At 34.4% G+C, this 17,855-nt stretch overlaps 1 protein-coding gene across 2 annotated transcripts in view; it reads left to right on the forward strand.

The window, feature by feature from the left end:
- Nucleotides 1-17,855, forward strand: part of LOC128983126 (5'-3' exoribonuclease 2 homolog) — a 237,619-nt gene that overhangs the window by 88,063 nt on the left and 131,701 nt on the right. For both annotated transcript variants that reach the window (XM_054402296.1, XM_054402297.1), the window contains exons 5-7: nt 10,760-10,922; nt 11,158-11,316; nt 12,170-12,477. In XM_054402296.1, coding sequence (XP_054258271.1) covers nt 10,760-10,922; nt 11,158-11,316; nt 12,170-12,477 — 630 coding nt within the window. The remainder of the gene's footprint in view (nt 1-10,759; nt 10,923-11,157; nt 11,317-12,169; nt 12,478-17,855) is intronic.

Raw genomic sequence — 17,855 nt, forward strand, 5'->3', positions numbered from 1 at the left:
CTAGACTTGAAGGATTCAAAACGCTTCGGCAAAATGTGTAACACTTTTGACACAAACAGGAGCTCAAGAAAATCTTCGACTGTTTGGATGTTACGCGTTTTGAGGCCAGCTGCAAATTCGCGGTTTTGATTCTTCAATCTTGAAAGCACGGTCGGGGCATCCTCGGTATCATCCCATTCCATACTGAAGAAATCCAAACACTGACGAAACAACTGATCTTCTGCCTTGTTATCGAACTGCTCGATCAAAATGTCCCACGCTTCCGTAGCTGATAATCTTCCAGAAATACGTTGATGTAGATCATCACTAACGCACTGAGAAATGACTATTTTTGCCTGAGTCGTGGATTTGTTGAATTTCTGAAGTTCTTCCTTTTCGGCTTTAGTCGGAGGCTCAGACAGGGTAGGCTTTTCTCTCTTTCCCTCGACGATATCAACCGCGTCGAACAACTCTAGAACGTCCAACACTCGATCTTTCCACGTTGGCCAATCTTCTGCTCCTTTCAATGGTTTTATACCTTTCACGTATTCCATTTGTAGAGCCGGACGAACTCGATCGAAAGATATACCAAAGAAATAATACTCTTGAGACAGAAAAATACGTCAGTATAAATTGTCCTTACCGTGTACGTAGTAGACTAGATTTCCTAACACTGTTATGTACATAAAACGATGCTGGGCCCATAACCTCTTGAATTATTCTCCCAAGTGGAGGTGTTTAGGGATAATCTAAGTAAAACTACGACGAAAAACGAATTTAAACTATAAAATAATCAAATGTATTTCTCATTTATGTTTTCATGACAAGGAACAATATTGGACAAGAAAACAGACAGCTGATAGTAAAAACAACATTCATATCATCTGTATTATGACTATTACAAATAAATAAATACCCCCGCCGCAGCAAACCTGCAGACTAAGCGAATTTCCATTTGCCTGATTGGATTTACACTGAAATGTCTACTTAAAAATATAACATTTATTCCCTATTCAAATAGAATTAGTTTAACAAGTACTTAGGTTTGCTGCATCAGGGAGGGTAAAACTGTTTTTTTTTTTTTGTAAAATGTTAATAGTTAGTAAGAAATAAAAACATTTTCCAAATTTGATCAAAATATGTTCATAAACAAGCAAACTACAACAGTTTACTTATTCTCCATAAGAATAACATGGGAATTTTAAATTTACAATTTTTTGGAATTTTCTCCGTAACCATTAGGCGCATAATAACGCTTCAATATACTAAATTATTTGTTTTTTTAAGCTCTACAAAATGGTTTGGAAATAAATTGCTTTATTTTATGTTTTTTGGGTCAAAAATGGGAAAAACCTATTTTTACCCCATAAAACCCCCCGTAAACCCCCGTTCCCATGGTCCGATCATGCTGGATCGCGAACTCGTTCAAATAAACGTAGGTTTACACGTTTGTACCAAATTTCATCAAAATCGGATCATTTTTGCTCGAGTTATCGTGCTAACGGACACACATATATATATATATATATATATATAAATATATAAATATATAAATATATAAATATATATATATATATATGAATTTGAACGGATGGTGTTTTTGGCCTCTAGGGACCTCAAAACGAAAAAAAAAATCGGTCCCCCGTCCAGGTCTTACCATGAGTAGGTACTACGGTAATAGCTTATTCCCTATATGGGAAATTCGCTAATATTCCCTATATGGGAAATTCGCTAAAAGGCAGGCATTTTCAACAGTAGGATGGTAGTGTTGTTAAACAATAACTTGTTGTGCTGACCTACAGAAGGCTGTTGCTTTAAGTAGGCCAGTGTGTTATGTATCTTGCCATAACTCATATAATTATACATTTTGGGAAATGGGAGCTTGAAATAAGATGCTCAGTCATTGGAGGCTAACATGAAAGAGACTTTATTCCTGTTCTCTATCTAGGACAAGTAGTGGGCTATACATGACATAGAGTAGGCCTACAACATTCTAAGACCCAATACAAGTGTATATATAACATTACTCTCTCCTAAAAAGAAAAACATTTACTTTTTCAGAACAAATAATTCCTTCCTCTAAAACAAAAATAATGACTAACTTTAAAATTTCATAAAAAGAACAATTTCACTTAAATTTAAACAGTACAGAGAATAAAAGTTGTCCTTAGAACTAACCTAGCCTAATTTTTAAAAAGCCTCAAAATTTTAAAAACATTTTACACTTTTTTTTGTTTTTGTGAACATTTTTTTTTACAAATTAAAATTTACATTTCTTACAACCCTTTAATTCAACAAACTAAGAAATTGTACCTTAAACGGAAAGTAAATTAAAATAACAGTATAGGCCTAAACACAGAAACTTAAAGCTAACATAAAAATAAATAGGCCTAGTTAAAATGTCATTAAAAAGAAATGAGATATCATTGCATTAACAAAATATAGGTTAGGTGAACATTTGGGTTGGTTTACAAATCAAAAACTTTCTTAGGCACTCTTGTTCTCACGGGATGTCGCCTTTTGGGAGTAGAACTTAAAGGACTACTATCGCTGGAAATAGGATCATGGACTGCGGAAGTGGCAGATTGGTTAGGACTGACAGCACGATTGGACAAAGGACTTTTTGGACTGGCGCAAACAGGATTGTTTGGTTTAGGCGAGGAAGGGCTTAGCATCAGACTTCGCCTATGAACAGGTCTACTCACATCTTCACTTGGAAACAAAGCCTCGGGCCTAACAGACTCCTTTGACCTTGAAGTCACAACATCATTTGACACTTGGTTTTTAAGTGGCAACATTTGATTGCAATGTCGTTTCCAGAATACATCAGAATTACATAACTTAACTAAATAAGAAACAGGACTAAGACACTTGGCAATTTTTGCCTTTACCCAATTTGAGGACTGATAAGTACGGTAGTCTTTTACCAACACAACTTGATTTTTCAACAAACGAAATATTTCTACCTTTAACATTTTCAGAAAACCCTGATGAGTTTGTTTGAACAAATCTATCAGGTCGCAACAAATCAAACCTGGTCCTCAACTTCCTACCGAACATAAGTTCTGCTGGTGACTTACATGTTGAACAATGGGTTGAGTTTCTATAGTCAAACAAAAATCTTGAAATAGCCAAGTTAACATCATTACCTTGCTTTAAAGCAATCTTTACACTTTTCTTTACAGTTTGGACTGCACGTTCCGCTGCTCCATTTGTCGCAGGGTGGAACGGTGCTGTAAGACAATGATTAACTCCATTCAGTTTGAGAAAAGAGGCAAACTCGTGAGAAGTCCATGTAGGACCGTTATCTGTTACAGCAGAGTGCGGTAAATCGTAACGTGCAAAAATCTGTCTCAACTGATAGACGACAGAAACAGCAGTGATTGAGCGCATGGGAACGACTTCAATAAATTTGGAATAAGCGTCAATCACTATCAAATACATCTGATTATTAATAGGTCCAAAGAAATCCATGTGGATACGCTCCCATGGACCATGAGGAACGTTCCAGTTACACACCGTTATTTTTGGGGGGTCCTTTCTTTGATCCAAGCACAACTCGCACGAGTTTGCGATTTCTTCAATACACTCATCTAACTTAGGCCACCAAAAGGTTGACCTGGCAACAGACTTCATTTTAACCATTCCTAGATGAGTACAATGCAATTCACTTAACAAACTTTTTCTCAGACTGGTAGGTATTATCACACGGTAACCCCAAAGCACACAATTGTTTTCTACGTTCAACTCTGATCTTTTCAAAAAGAAAGGTCTTAAATCACTAGACATACCTGAATCATTTGGCCACCCATGAAGTGTATAATCCAACACTTTACTTAACACAGGATCCCTTGCTGTTTCCTTACTAACAACTTTAGAGGATATAGGAAAACAGGTAGTTTGTATAAACTTAAAAAAATCGAAATCATCAACAATTTCATCATCGTTAGAACACTTGACTGGCAACCTAGACAGAAAATCAGCATTACAATGTTTGGATGATTTTACATATTCAATATCAAAATCAAAAGCACTCAAAAAATGAGCCCATCTTTGCAGCCTATTTGCTGCCATCTGAGGGAAGCCTTTCTTTTTACCAAAAATGGTCAATAGTGATCAATAGTGGTCAATGGTGATCAGTCAACAAAGTGAAATGACGTGAATAAAGATACTGATAAAACTTTTTCACGCCAAAGACCATTGCCAAAGACTCTTTCTGGATCTGGGAATAACCTATCTCACTCTTGGAAAGCACACGAGAAGCGTATGCTATCGGTCGCTCTGAACCGTCAGGAAAAACAGTTGAGAGAACACACCCAAGACCATAGCTTGACGCATCACAAGCTAACCGCAAAGGCAAACTTGAATCATAATGTGCCAAACATGGGGCTTGGGTCAATCTCCGCTTGACTGACTCAAATGCATCATTGCACTCTCTTGACCAACACCATTTTACATCTTTTGACAAAAGCTTATACATTGGGTGCATAACACTAGCCAAATTACTCAAAAAGCGACCATAAAAATTGATCATTCCCAAAAAAACTCTTTAATTCACTAACATTTGAAGGTGCAGGGGCATTTAAAACTGCTTCTTATTTCTTTGGATCAGTGTGAGTACCAAACTTATCAATGTGAAATCCTAAATAATCAATACTACTCTTAAAAAAATCACATTTTCCCCTCTTAACTGTAAAACCAGCTTCACTCAATAAGAACATTTCTTACACATTTCAGGTGATCTTGTTTACAATTACCACCAAAAATCAAAATATCATCTTGAAAACTAAAAACACAGTCTAACCCAGCTAGAGTTTAATCAATTACCTTTTGAAATATAGAAGGGCCACTAGTGATCCCTTATAGAATGCTCAATACACAAACAAATCTTTATTAGTTGAAATAGTGGTAAGCTTTTTCGACTCTTCGTCCAACATCAACTGGCAGTAGGCCATCTTTAAATCAATTTTACTATAAAAAGAACTACCAGATAGCTTTGCTAAGAGATTCTCCATTTTAGGCAGTGGGTACCGCTCAACAATTAGGTTAGGATTTAAAGTGACAGAAAAATCTCCACACAGATTCTCACACTACCATCATTTTTGGGAATACAAACAATAGGAGTACCCCAGTCACCAAAATCAACTGGCTCTAAAATACCTTGATTGATTAAGTTATCAATTTCACTATTTACCCTCTCTTGGAGAGCAAAAGGCACAGGCCTAGGCTTACAATAAATAGGTACTGTACCTGGTTTTACCCTCAAACTGACAGGTTTTCTAGTAAAAGTTCCCAGATTTTGGGAAAATACCCTTGGAAACTCATTGTAAATCATACGTACATCATCATTATTTACAACGTGATTCAAATTCAATATCATTACATCAAGTTCCTTCAGCCAATTTCTACCGATTAACGGTGAACCACCATTATCAAACACATAGAGATCAAGGGTTTTACTTTTAGAATCATACATAACATTTACCTTAATGTAACCTAAAGGCGCAAGTTTTGATCCATCATAAGACTTTAAGTTTAAATCATTTTCAAAAAGTTTAGCATAAGAAAATAAGTCATTATAGACACCTGTAGATATTGCTGAAATAGGGCTTCCAGTGTCTATTTCCATATTTACCATCTTTAAATCAATTTCAACCTTGAGTGTGATTGGAGGTTCATGCTTCGAACTAGGACTAGGCTTAAAATTACTACCACTCTCATTATGATACAAACTCGTGTCGAATATACTATTATCTTCATGAAGTACACCTACCTCACTGGAGCTGTTTACGAGCACATCATTGCAATTGCCTTCATCATTAGAAGAATCATCATTGTTTAGGTTTTGATCAATTTTGTTATGCCTATAAGAAGTATCTTTACCTTTTTTAGGACACACAGCAAGCAAATGCCCTTTTTGCTTACAAAATCTACAAGAAAATTTTAAATATCTACAATTGCTCCTATAATGATTTGTTCTACCACAACAAGTACATTTCATATTACTACTTGAAAACTTTTGAAATTTACCACTAGCACTAGACCTGCTATGTTGTTGTTTTGTAAAGAGGTTAGAGTTTTGACTTTGTGTCTGCTTAGTCTGCTTCTTGGTTCCACAACCACTCGTTCCCTGACTTGGTCTGCTAGTCCATTGGTTACCCGTTCCCTGTCCATATTTATTAAATTTACTGTAATTCATGCCTGTTGATTCCTGAACATGGACGATCTTTACATCTTGTTCAGCTGTTTCCCAAGACAAAGAAAATTGGACAGCACTTTTAAAAGTTAGGTCTTTTTCAATAAACAAACGTTTCTTCAAACTATCACTTAATAAACCTGAAACAAACTGGTCCCGCAAGGAAATGTCCCGATTTTCGAAATCACAATCAACTGCTGCTCGCTTTAAACATAAAACAAAATCAGAGATACTTTGAGAACTACCTTGAGTTATTTTATGAAACTTGTAGCGTTCTGAGAGAACTGATGGTTTAGGGTTTAAATGATTTTTCATTAATGCAACAAGTTCAGAGTACGATTTAAAATCTGGCTTATCGGGTTGACACATGTTTCTAAGCATATCATAGCACTTTTGTCCGATAAACATAAGCAAAAAATGTTTCTTCTTAGCATCAATATCATTAATTACAAAAAATTGCTCTAAACGTTCAATATAACTGTCCCAAGATGTTTCTTCTTCGTTATAAGGTTCTATTGAGCCTAAGTACGGTGCCCTGAAGGTACTTACAGCGGCTTGCGTACCTGAAGATCCACCTCCATTACAGTACCTCCTTTTCCTTCATTTCCCGTCATATTTCAATCACTTTACAAACAATTACTGCACTGTATATTATTTTAAAACGTTAAAAGAATCCTCGTCGCCATTTCTGTTATGTATCTTGCCATAACTCATATAATTATACATTTTGGGAAATGGGAGCTTGAAATAAGATGCTCAGTCATTGGAGGCTAACATGAAAGAGACTTTATTCCTGTTCTCTATCTAGGACAAGTAGTGGGCTATACATGACATAGAGTACAACATTCTAAGACCCAATACAAATGTGTATATATAACACAGTGCACTTGATCGAGGGGTCTGTTTTGGAGGGTAGTGTTTGTGTGGTGCACCGGAGGGGAGCTGCTGGGGGAGCTGGAGCCCAAGGCCCTTGGCCTTGGGTCCAGGTAAGAAAATGTTAAGAGTTTTCAAAATTGGGGTTTAGAGTCTTTTCCAAATTGGGGTTTCAGTTTCTAACTAAATGATTTATACAGTTCCAGTCTACTCTACATATTTGTTTGATTTTAATCTTTGTGTTCTTTGTGTTGTTTTGAGTAATTATTAAAGTTTGGTTTTGTAAGCGAGTGCTGAGTTTCATTCCTGAGCTACGTCACCCAAAGTAACTGTAGGTATTTCCAGGAGAGAAATACATACCGTTACACTATTATCTTGAAATAAAATCGCAAATTAAACTCCTAATTTAAAATTAAAACACATTTCACTGTAGCCCGGTATAGCCTATTTGGTCTTTCTTAAATAAACTCACCACTTTATAGGTTAGTTATGATTCAAACTGTAGTTGTCATGTTTCTGCCAACAGATTGAAAATTGCACGGTCAAAATCACAAACAGAATATGTTTATTTTACTTTCTAAACTTCCACTAAAAAAAATCAATTTTATTTTAAGTTACAAATTCACTTCAAAGTAAAAACATTCAAAACTGACGTTGACATAACTCCACTCCAATCCATTGTTTTGTTGTTACGCCGTCACCATCTCTCTCTCTATTCAATCTAGTCGGTCTGCTCATTCTGCTTCTGCTTTGTTTTCCTATCAAACAGCTGTTTTGCAGGGCTGACGTTGCCATATTTATCATTAAATCATTATGGTGAATGTTGGCAAAATTATCAAAAAATTGCTATCTATAATATTAAAACGAAACAGTGTTTTTTTATTTCACGATTCTGAATCAACCACTCGACGGATTTTCATGATTTTTGTGTTGAAAGAAAGATAATTTTGAGAACTAGGGAATGTCGAAGCCGTAAATTTAGTTTAGGGTCCCAGTTTTTTAGAAATTAAGTTTTAATTTTTTTAAAGTCTAGCAGCCGACGCTAAGATTCTAAACTAGCTTTTGGCATAAAATAATTTGCTTAACATAACAGCTGTAAACATCTAGCTTTTGTGTCACAAATTCAGCATTTGGATAAAAATGTAAAGACATACTTAGGGTTGACTTATTTATACTATGTGTAATGCAAATCATTGATACGTTCAATTCTTCTGTAAGAGGATGACAGATTAATTAAATTATACATAGTAAAATACTAGGATATTCAAATTATTTTTTAAAGCAATCTTTGTAATCTTTGATTTGTTTTAGAGCAATATAATTTGTTCTAACTAACAGCTGGTTAAATATAAACTATAGAACTATGAGGTTATTTTATTTACTCTTATTTTGTCATTGATTATAGGAAATAAGTAAGATTAGTAGAGATAATTATACCACAGTTTAAAATAGTTTAGACCAAAATTAATTAAACCACAGTACAAATCGAGGCTCTGTACACGAGTCTTAATAAAAAAGGATAAATGCAAATTATTTTACTATTCCATATTTCGAGGAAAAAATAGAAAAATAACAATGTTTACATGTTTTAATTCTTCATGGTAGCTTTTTGTTTACAATTAATGTTTGTCTTCTTTAACTTTGTTTGGATTAGGCCCGGAAATATTGATGTCATAAAAAGAAGATCAAGAATAATCAGGAATCACGATTTTAAATTACCACCACAACCTCAGCCGAATTTTATACAAAGATTGAACACAACGTCATCATTGACCTAGGATACTGCAATTAGACAAACCATCCTTTTATGAAATCATGTACAGTGTGGTTACGTTTGGGGGTGCCTATCAGCGCCCCCAAACGTGAAAATATCGCTTTCATTTCAACTATGAATATATTGTAGTTTAAATGAACTAATATGGGAAATTACGATGTACACTTATTCAATGAGGGTGGGTAATTATTAAGGATAGAACTGATAACTGTATGGATAATAAACATTCACAATTACGTCATTAGCTTTACTAGCGTGTTTACTTTTTATATTCCTGCTACATGTGACCAGTTCTTTTAGTAATCGTGAGTTCTTTTTTTCAAATGGATGTTATTTGAACCAAACAGCTGTTTCAAAACAAACTGTTATTGTTTTTACTTTTCTTTGTTTACACTTATTTATTTAGCAATTAATGCAGTGAAATAGATGTAAAGGATAGGTGTGGCGATTTATGTGTACTGTGAATTTTATTGGATATTATCGTTTTAGGTCGTTTCTATTCAGACCTACTGGAAATTGGGTGTATAGTAGTTGTATTGTGGAATAATTATGGAAGAGGCAGGTATGCTATGGAAGGTGGTATAGTTGACTAAGTCTATACACTTTTCAATTGACTATTACTCTTTCTACTGTAGGCTACTTATAATCAGTGTGCGTCTGTGCGAATCGGCTGCAAATCTCATTTCAACGCTTTTCACATCGTAAAAATTGCAGAATTGCTGTTTTATTGTAAAATTATCGGATTTAAAATGCATATCGTATAGGTCTATGATGGAATAAAAACATATTTGGTCACACAACATTTGTTTACAAGATGATTTTTCACATTAAAACTGCAAGAAACTTTGTCTTTATATGTGTAAACTAGCTGAACTGAATTGTACACGGTTTTAACTGACTACTGAATTCCCGTACGTAGGACGGGCTAACACCTCGTAGCTTTTAATTTGTAAACAAAAGTTAATAGTCTGACTAATTTAAATCACGTTTCTGTAAACTCATTAGAAAATTATACTTATAGTTTGTTTACGCGACTACCACTGTTGTTAAACTACAAAAAAATATCGTCCATCTGGCAACACTGATTTTGAAGTGGAACTGATCTTTCTGCCAAGACCCAGTGAGATTCCGTCATTCTGATGCATCGATGTTCCTTGTAGTAACTTATCGGCTTCTAAAACCACCAATACCGTACCGATTAAAGTGAAAAAATATGCAATAATAATAGCTTATTTTTATATGTTGTGTTACTATATTATGGTATAAAATATTTTTATCACTGTTCAAACTAAATGAACTGAATAATACTGTACCCCTACTTTATAATATCTTCAAGAATCGTCTGCGTATGATTTATTAGTCACAAGACTCCCTTGTTGACTATCGACTACTGTAACTCGATAGATTCATTCAATGCTTTTGTTTAACTTATCGTTATCAAGACATATTGTTGACTGGTTGAACATTTGGTGTACGCTATATGAATTCAGATAGTTGTTTTTTGTAGGAATGGGGATTAAATAAGACATCAACACAAAACAAATATCTTTTTTTAAATACGGGTGTAGAAAATCGTTAAGTGGCACTATTTATAACTGCTCGACTCATTTCGAGTAGTAATTACTACTCGACTCGAGGTCGAGTATAAGTCAAGTAATTACTCGAAGGTCGAGTACTCGCCCAACCCTACTCACATAAACTATGATGATCTTAATTTAAAAACTGATGACAACATACCATATACTAACCTCCATTTTACCACAGTCAATTGTGGTGTCTATCTTAGGTATTAAGAAGTTTTAAATTTCTCTGTCTTAAAGTTGGGCAGGAAATAATTGTTAAAAGTTTTATGTAGACAAACCATTAGCAAAAATGTCTTTATACATTCATTGTAAGGTATAACATGTACAAATAAAATTTCAATATGTTCAACATAGGGTACTCCATTCATGGCGAGGCTTTCAACTTGTCTGCATTACTATATTCACGAGAGACTAAACAGTGATCCTGGTTGGAGGAACATCAAAGTGATCTTGTCAGACGCCAATGTTCCGGGGGAGGGGGAGCACAAGATCATGGACTACATCCGCCGCCAGAGAGGTGATACAACAAGATAGATTATGTCCTTAGATCCTCAGTTACACATGTGTTTCTATAAATAGATACTTATCGCACGTAATACTTTACCAGTCAATATGAAACATTATCATTATTGGATAAGTTTTTTTATACAGTAATAAAACTTTCAATTGTCTTTTTTGTTGGATTTGTATGTTGGTATTTAGTTATCCATATATTATTATATATTATTTCTTTGTTGAAATATTTGTTGCAGCCCAGCCAGATCATGACCCCAACACCCAGCATTGCCTTTGTGGAGCTGATGCTGATCTAATTATGTTAGGACTAGCCACTCATGAACCTAACTTTACCATCATCAGAGAGGAGTTCAAGCCCAACAAGCCGAAAACATGTGATATCTGCGGACAAGAAGGTGAATTTTCATTATTTGATGAAATAACAGTTTGTTTTAACTTTGTTGTGAGATTTTTCACTCACACTCTTCATACGTGATTACATGCATGTTATGTATCCTACATTAGAAATACAATAATGTTAATCAGGCTTGGACTAGGACAAGTTGGGGCCCTCAGGTATATCCTGTATCGGATTTTTCCCCTATTTAGTTTTAAGTATCATACTGTAATTGACAAATGTCCTGTCATTTTATGATTTAATGGCATTCTGTAAATAAATAAATAAAAAATAAATAAATAAATATAGCTGTTAAGTTATGTATCTCAAATAGTTTTAATTCTACAAAATATTAGTATCCTATTGTATACTACTCTCCAAAGCTGTTATTAAAATTATCAGTGGTTCTAAACAATAACAAAAATCATAATATTCCTGATAAAACTTATCGTAAATTCAAGAAATGCAATCTTCACTAACTTCTTGTAGTTTTTTGTCAAACTACTACATAATCTTTTCTTAGAACACATTTTTTTACACAGTTTGACATTTCTAATGTATATGACTTTTGGTTCTTGAGATATAAGCTATTTTGTGTGTGGTGGCCCTTCCCACTTCACCCCCTCTCCATTATGTTATTAACCATCTAGGAATGCAACAAAATCCATTTTCTTAATCTACTAGGTACCAACAGCAGCAATCAAAGGTAAAATTTCGTTACACTTTTATGCATGCTCAAACCCCCTCAGCGCCTTGACTAATATGTGGTAATGGAAATAATTGTACTATCTTAGACTGTATTGAAATATTCTGGTTCCTGAGACATTATTGTCAAGTGTGCTAGGTAGGTGAAGATTGTGTAATGGTTGTAGGTCATGAGCTGAAGGACTGTGTGGGACTGGCCAATGATGTGAGTGATCCTGGGAAGCCACCTATGATTGGAGTTGAGCAGCAGTTCATCTTTGTTAGACTCAACGTGCTGCGCGAGTACTTGGAGAAGGAGCTACAGATGCCTGGTATACCGTTCGAGTATGACTTTGAACGAGCTGTTGATGACTGGGTCTTTATGTGCTTCTTTGTTGGGAATGACTTTCTGCCTCACCTACCTTCACTGGAGATCAGGGAGGGAGCTATAGATCGTCTGGTCACTTTGTACAAGAAAGCCGTCATGAAAACTGGGGTGAGATTTGTAACATTAGCCTACATTTTTTGTGTCAAACAATATTATGTTTCAACCTTTTTTCAAAAGTTAAAGTACTTGAAATACAGCATAGTTTTGATTATATTACGTAACCTGGCGAGGCTAGGTCGAATAGCACAGGAAAGAATAAAATCATAGTAACAAATTATAGAAATTTTGTTGTCTAATCTGTTAGAGGCTTTAAAATGTGTCTTTCATTCAATATACTAACTTTTTCAATATTGAATCTATCATTATAATTAACATAAATGACAAAAAAAATACCCCTACTATAAATGTTTAGGTACGGTAGTAAAACAAAAATTTAAATTTAAATGAATTGTATCTATACAAATTTCAGTATTGGGCAGTAACTGTAAAATTTAAGATAAAGTGAATCTCTTCCGGAGTGTCAATGTATCGGTTTGTACCAGAACAAAGGAGTTGACAAACTGTGTCGTATGGATCATGGTAAAATAATGAGAAAGTACAATGTATTTTAAGAGTATAATCAGAAGCGACGAAAGTGGTTGTCCCGCTGCATTGTACAGTCATCACTTTGAGTAGCTTGCGATTTTATGGTACACATTTTATGGCATAGCAGTCTAAATTACCAGATTTGTACTTTTTTGCATAAAAACTATATTTATTGGTTGTCGTTATTGTCAACCTTTATTATGTATAACACATTCCAAGAACACTGTAACCTACTTTTTGCCATCCTTCACATCCCCATTTCAGTCTAGCGACAGCTTTTTTCATGTACTGGTCGATTCCATCCTGTGCGTCTCTTTGTGTTTTAGAATTACCGGTCAATAAGACAGTGTAATATGTTCTTGTGACAATGTTCTATGTTGTTTGTATTTATTTATTGCCATATACTTTGTTATTAATTTCAATTATTGTGATTTTGTTTACTTTAGTCTTGTCTGAATTCTATTGCAAATAATTCACTTATGGACTTTTAAAAAGTCTGACATTATCTTCTACATTTGGTGCCGAAACCCGACATTGTCATGTCAATAAAAATATCAGAGAGGGAAAGACACCCTCCAGACAGATATACTCCAGTAATTGGGAATAACAAGGACAAAACTGTTAATCCAAAGCCAAGTAAAGACCAACCATTAGTTTCTGCCAAATCTAGTACTTTTTCTAGTTGACTACGACTAATGGAATTGGAGTTAAAGAGACTGGAAGAAATACAGAAATTGGAAAGAGTCTATGAAAAAAGAGAAATGGACTAGTGATGGACAAGACCCGAAACTTCGAGATTTTTTCGAGATTTTTTTTATTTTGAAGCTTGGGGCGGGATTGAAATACTAACAGGATATTTTCAAGACAAGATTTAAAAAAAATTTTAATTTAAAAATAATAATAAAATTTTAAATAAAAGAAAAGTTATATTAAAAAACACTTTCCGAAGGCGCTTTTATTTAATTATTTATTCTTTACATGGAAATATTGCTTCAATTGTTTTATATTTTTTTTTTACATAAAATAACAATAACAATAAGACATGTCACACATACACATAACCAGAATCTTTCATTGTCCATTTACATGACTAATGCAAAAGTCGTCGTAGTTACAAACAACTTTTAAGTGTTTTACTTCATATCTAAAAAACTTATGTCAGCTAAATTTATTAAAACACTTTGTTTTTCACGTATCAACTAGGCTACGATATCTTCAGCTCCAATTGGACTACAATGTTGTTAAGAGTTAAGACTAATAAATGAGACTTACATGTATGTTCTTCTTTCTTTGTTTTTGTTGTTTTCAACAGTGTGCCGTAGGAATTTTTACCCGCTGAAATATCCCTTTACATCATATGAAATGAAATTCCCCTCAACTACATTGACTAAAGACGTCAAGGAAGGGCCATTGCGTTATGAGTTACATTCATCATTACACTTTTTTTCCTTTGGAAATCGATCCTGACCAGCATTGTGTTGTGGGGACGTAACGTTGCCTCGCTTATGACTTTCAAACCAATAAAGAACACAAAACGTATACATTCTATCTCTGAATAGGGGAGAAAGTTTTGGACTTCTCATCCCATTGTAAATTGAGAAGCTCGTTTTTCGTGTCTATCTAGTTCATGTCCGGTGACAATGATCGCTAGTGTCAACGAGATTTATCAATTATCAATTAGGCCTATTGAGAGGTGGACTTCATTTGTTTCTATTATTAGTTAAAGGCTAAAGGAATTTTATGATTTGTGCTTCTCTTTTTGCTTAAATTTAACTAGGAGATGAGTTATTTTTTATGATAAGATCGATTTAATAGGTTTAAATGAGGTTTTAAATTACTGAAATAACAAGAAACAAATTGTAAACAAAACACGACTTTTACAGTGAACCGGACAGAACTTAAAATAAAATTGGCTTCAGCTGTTCCAATAACGACTAAGGGAGTATGCTTTATCATGTGTATGAAACATACTCCCTTAGTAGATTTCACATCCTTATGGAACAGCTGAAGCCAATTTTATCGTTAGCTCTATCCGGTGCACTGGAGATGTCTTGTTTTGTTTACAATTTGTTACTTGTTATTTCAGTGATTTAAATTAAAACCCCGTTTAGCCAAATAAAACGATATAATACTTAACAATAAATCATCCTCTAGTTATATAACCAAACAGTTAAGCACAAACCAACTCTAAAATAATAGAAACAAAATTTCGTCGACATGAGGCACCAGTGTCACCAGACATGAACTAGCTATTGCATAATAGCTTAACAGTACAGTGCCATAAGTCATAAGTTCTTTATTCCAGAATTACAAAATTACATTGCATTGGAATAGTCAAGTTTATAATGAAATGTACAAAATATAAAATATTAAAAAAAAACTCTACTAACTAAACAATTTGACCTTCTAGTAAATCTAACAGGACAGAAATCACTGACTACATGACAGTGGAAAAATCGCGGACTCTGTAGCAAGCATTTTCAATCAAAATTTGTTTAAGTTTTCTCCTAAACCTGAGCAAATCAGTCTCCAGCTATGAAATGTGAAATGTGTTTTTAAAATCGAGATAAAGACTTAGTTACTGTTACTGTACGGTATATTTTTGAATTCGAATTACATTTCCACTCGTTAATAATACCATAGATCCATAAACAGTCTATGATAATACTACATTAGGCCTACACTCTTTCTCACGTTCACTCTATGTTCTTACTCTTCAACGTCATAATGATACTTTTGGTTATTTTCTCCCAGTCTTTCTGCAGTACACTGTTGCTTGTAGGGCTATAAATAAACTATTTACGTCTGTATTGATTTTATTTTTATGCCGGTACACGTCTTACCCATACCAAAGAAATAGTCCCTTAAATTAATAATTAATGCGAGTTAATAATGTTAAACATAATTTACGATTAATGCTTTAAAATCTTTGCTAATATAGCTAATAAAATTAATGCTTTATATAGAAATTGGAAATGGAACTAAACCAATCTTACCTGTGACTAATGTAATTTTAATCAGCACGTAACTAGGTTCCAGATTGTTGAGTCCTGACGTCGCAATCGTAGCCAGCTGACATAGGCTAAGTAACTTACTCGTAATGGCGTAATAAGAAGAACAGCAACAGCGTCCAGTCCAATTGCTGTTCATTAGTTAGTTGAACGTTCCTTACGTTCGCTGCAGTGTTTATGAATAATGTGATTATTTAAGAAGTATGAGGATTAAATGAAACACCACACTTTACTGTTTAGCCATTGTTTTATATCTGTTATTGAGACAACTGAGTTACTCAAATTTATCGGGTTGTTGGAAAATCGTCTAGCCGAGTTCGAGTAGTGAAATACTCGAATAACTACTCGTGGATTCGAGTACTCGCACACCCCTAAATTTGATCTTTACAAGACAGTGATGATATAATAATTTATAACTCAATTTTTTTTTGTGAACTATGTTTTTTTATAGTTTACTATTGTTGAATTTAATATTAGTTTAATTTGTAGCAGCTGATTATTACTATTGTTTATGTTTGTGGTTGCTATGTTGTCAATCATTCTAAAAGTCAATACATATTAGTTTTACTGAAGTCTTTACAATTATTATTTCTTAAATAGTTAACATGGTGTCAGAATAACTTGTGAGAATGGATTGTAAACCTGCACCTCTTGATTTGAGCAATACATCCTCAGCCAAGGAAGAATGGAGAGTATTTAAGAAGCAATGGGAAAACTACCTGGTGTTAGCAGAGGCAGGAGCAGTATGTGACACAAGGCTAAGTACACCAAGACTAAAAACTGGCTATGTTTAACACATTGATAGGTAAAGAGGGCCTTAAATTGATTAAAAAACTTGTAGATACCAACAATACAGATCTTGCTGGTATCATAGGTGCATTGGATTCATATTAAAGATTTTTGTTTAACAAAATAATCCAACTCAAGAATGAAAATATAAAGGATTTTATAGGAAGGTTGAAAGAAGGAGCTAAAAGTTGTGGTATTGATGGTTTGTCAAGTTTAAATAAAAATGAGTTACAAGAGATCATGCCACAATTAGCAGGAGCAAAATACTTAAGTATTCTTGATCTAAAAGATGGATTTTGGCACGTCAAACTTACAGAGGAAGCGAGCAAACTCACAACATTTTGGACTCCTAAAGGAAGATTTCGCTGGACACGACTACCCTTTGGTATATCTACTGCCCACTTCGGGTAAACCTGTAGCTTACGCGTCCAGGTCATTGACAGACACAGAGGCATCATACGCGCGGATAGAAAAGGAATGTTTGGCGATTGTATTTGGACTTCAGCGTTTTGAACAATTTATCCATGGAAGGAATGATGTTCTTGTGGAAACAGACCACAAACCACTGGAGTCAATATTTAAGAAGCCGATTGTTTCTGCCCCAAGACGATTACAAAGAATGCTACTAAGACTTCAGAGATACAATTTCAATGTTATTTACAGACCTGGAAAATCCATAGTTATAGCAGACTTCTTATCAAGAGCACCTTTACAAGACACACAAGGTTACAAAATCGATGAAGCAGTGATATTTCAAAATGAAATAGAAGAAATAGAAGCTTTGAATCACATAAACATAACAGACGAGAGGATAAAGGAAGTACAAGAGGAAACAAAGTTATGTCCTATGATGGCTCAACTAGCAAAGACGATAAACGAAGGATGGCCTGAAAAGAAAGGAAAACTTTCAGATGACTTAAAGCAATACTGGAACATAAGAGATGAACTGACAACAGCCGAAGGTTTAGTTTTGAAAGGAGAACGGCTTGCAATTCTAGCAAAGCTGAGACCGTTAATGTTACAGAAATTACATTCTTCTCATCAAGGATAGAATCAAGCTTAAGACGAGCCAGAGAAGTGATGTTTTGGCCAGGAATGACG

The sequence above is a fragment of the Macrosteles quadrilineatus genome, unplaced genomic scaffold (genome assembly GCF_028750875.1).
Source record: "Macrosteles quadrilineatus isolate MER2022 unplaced genomic scaffold, UCM_ALF_1.0 Scaffold_1__1_contigs__length_201487025, whole genome shotgun sequence".
Lineage (NCBI taxonomy): Eukaryota > Metazoa > Arthropoda > Insecta > Hemiptera > Cicadellidae > Macrosteles > Macrosteles quadrilineatus.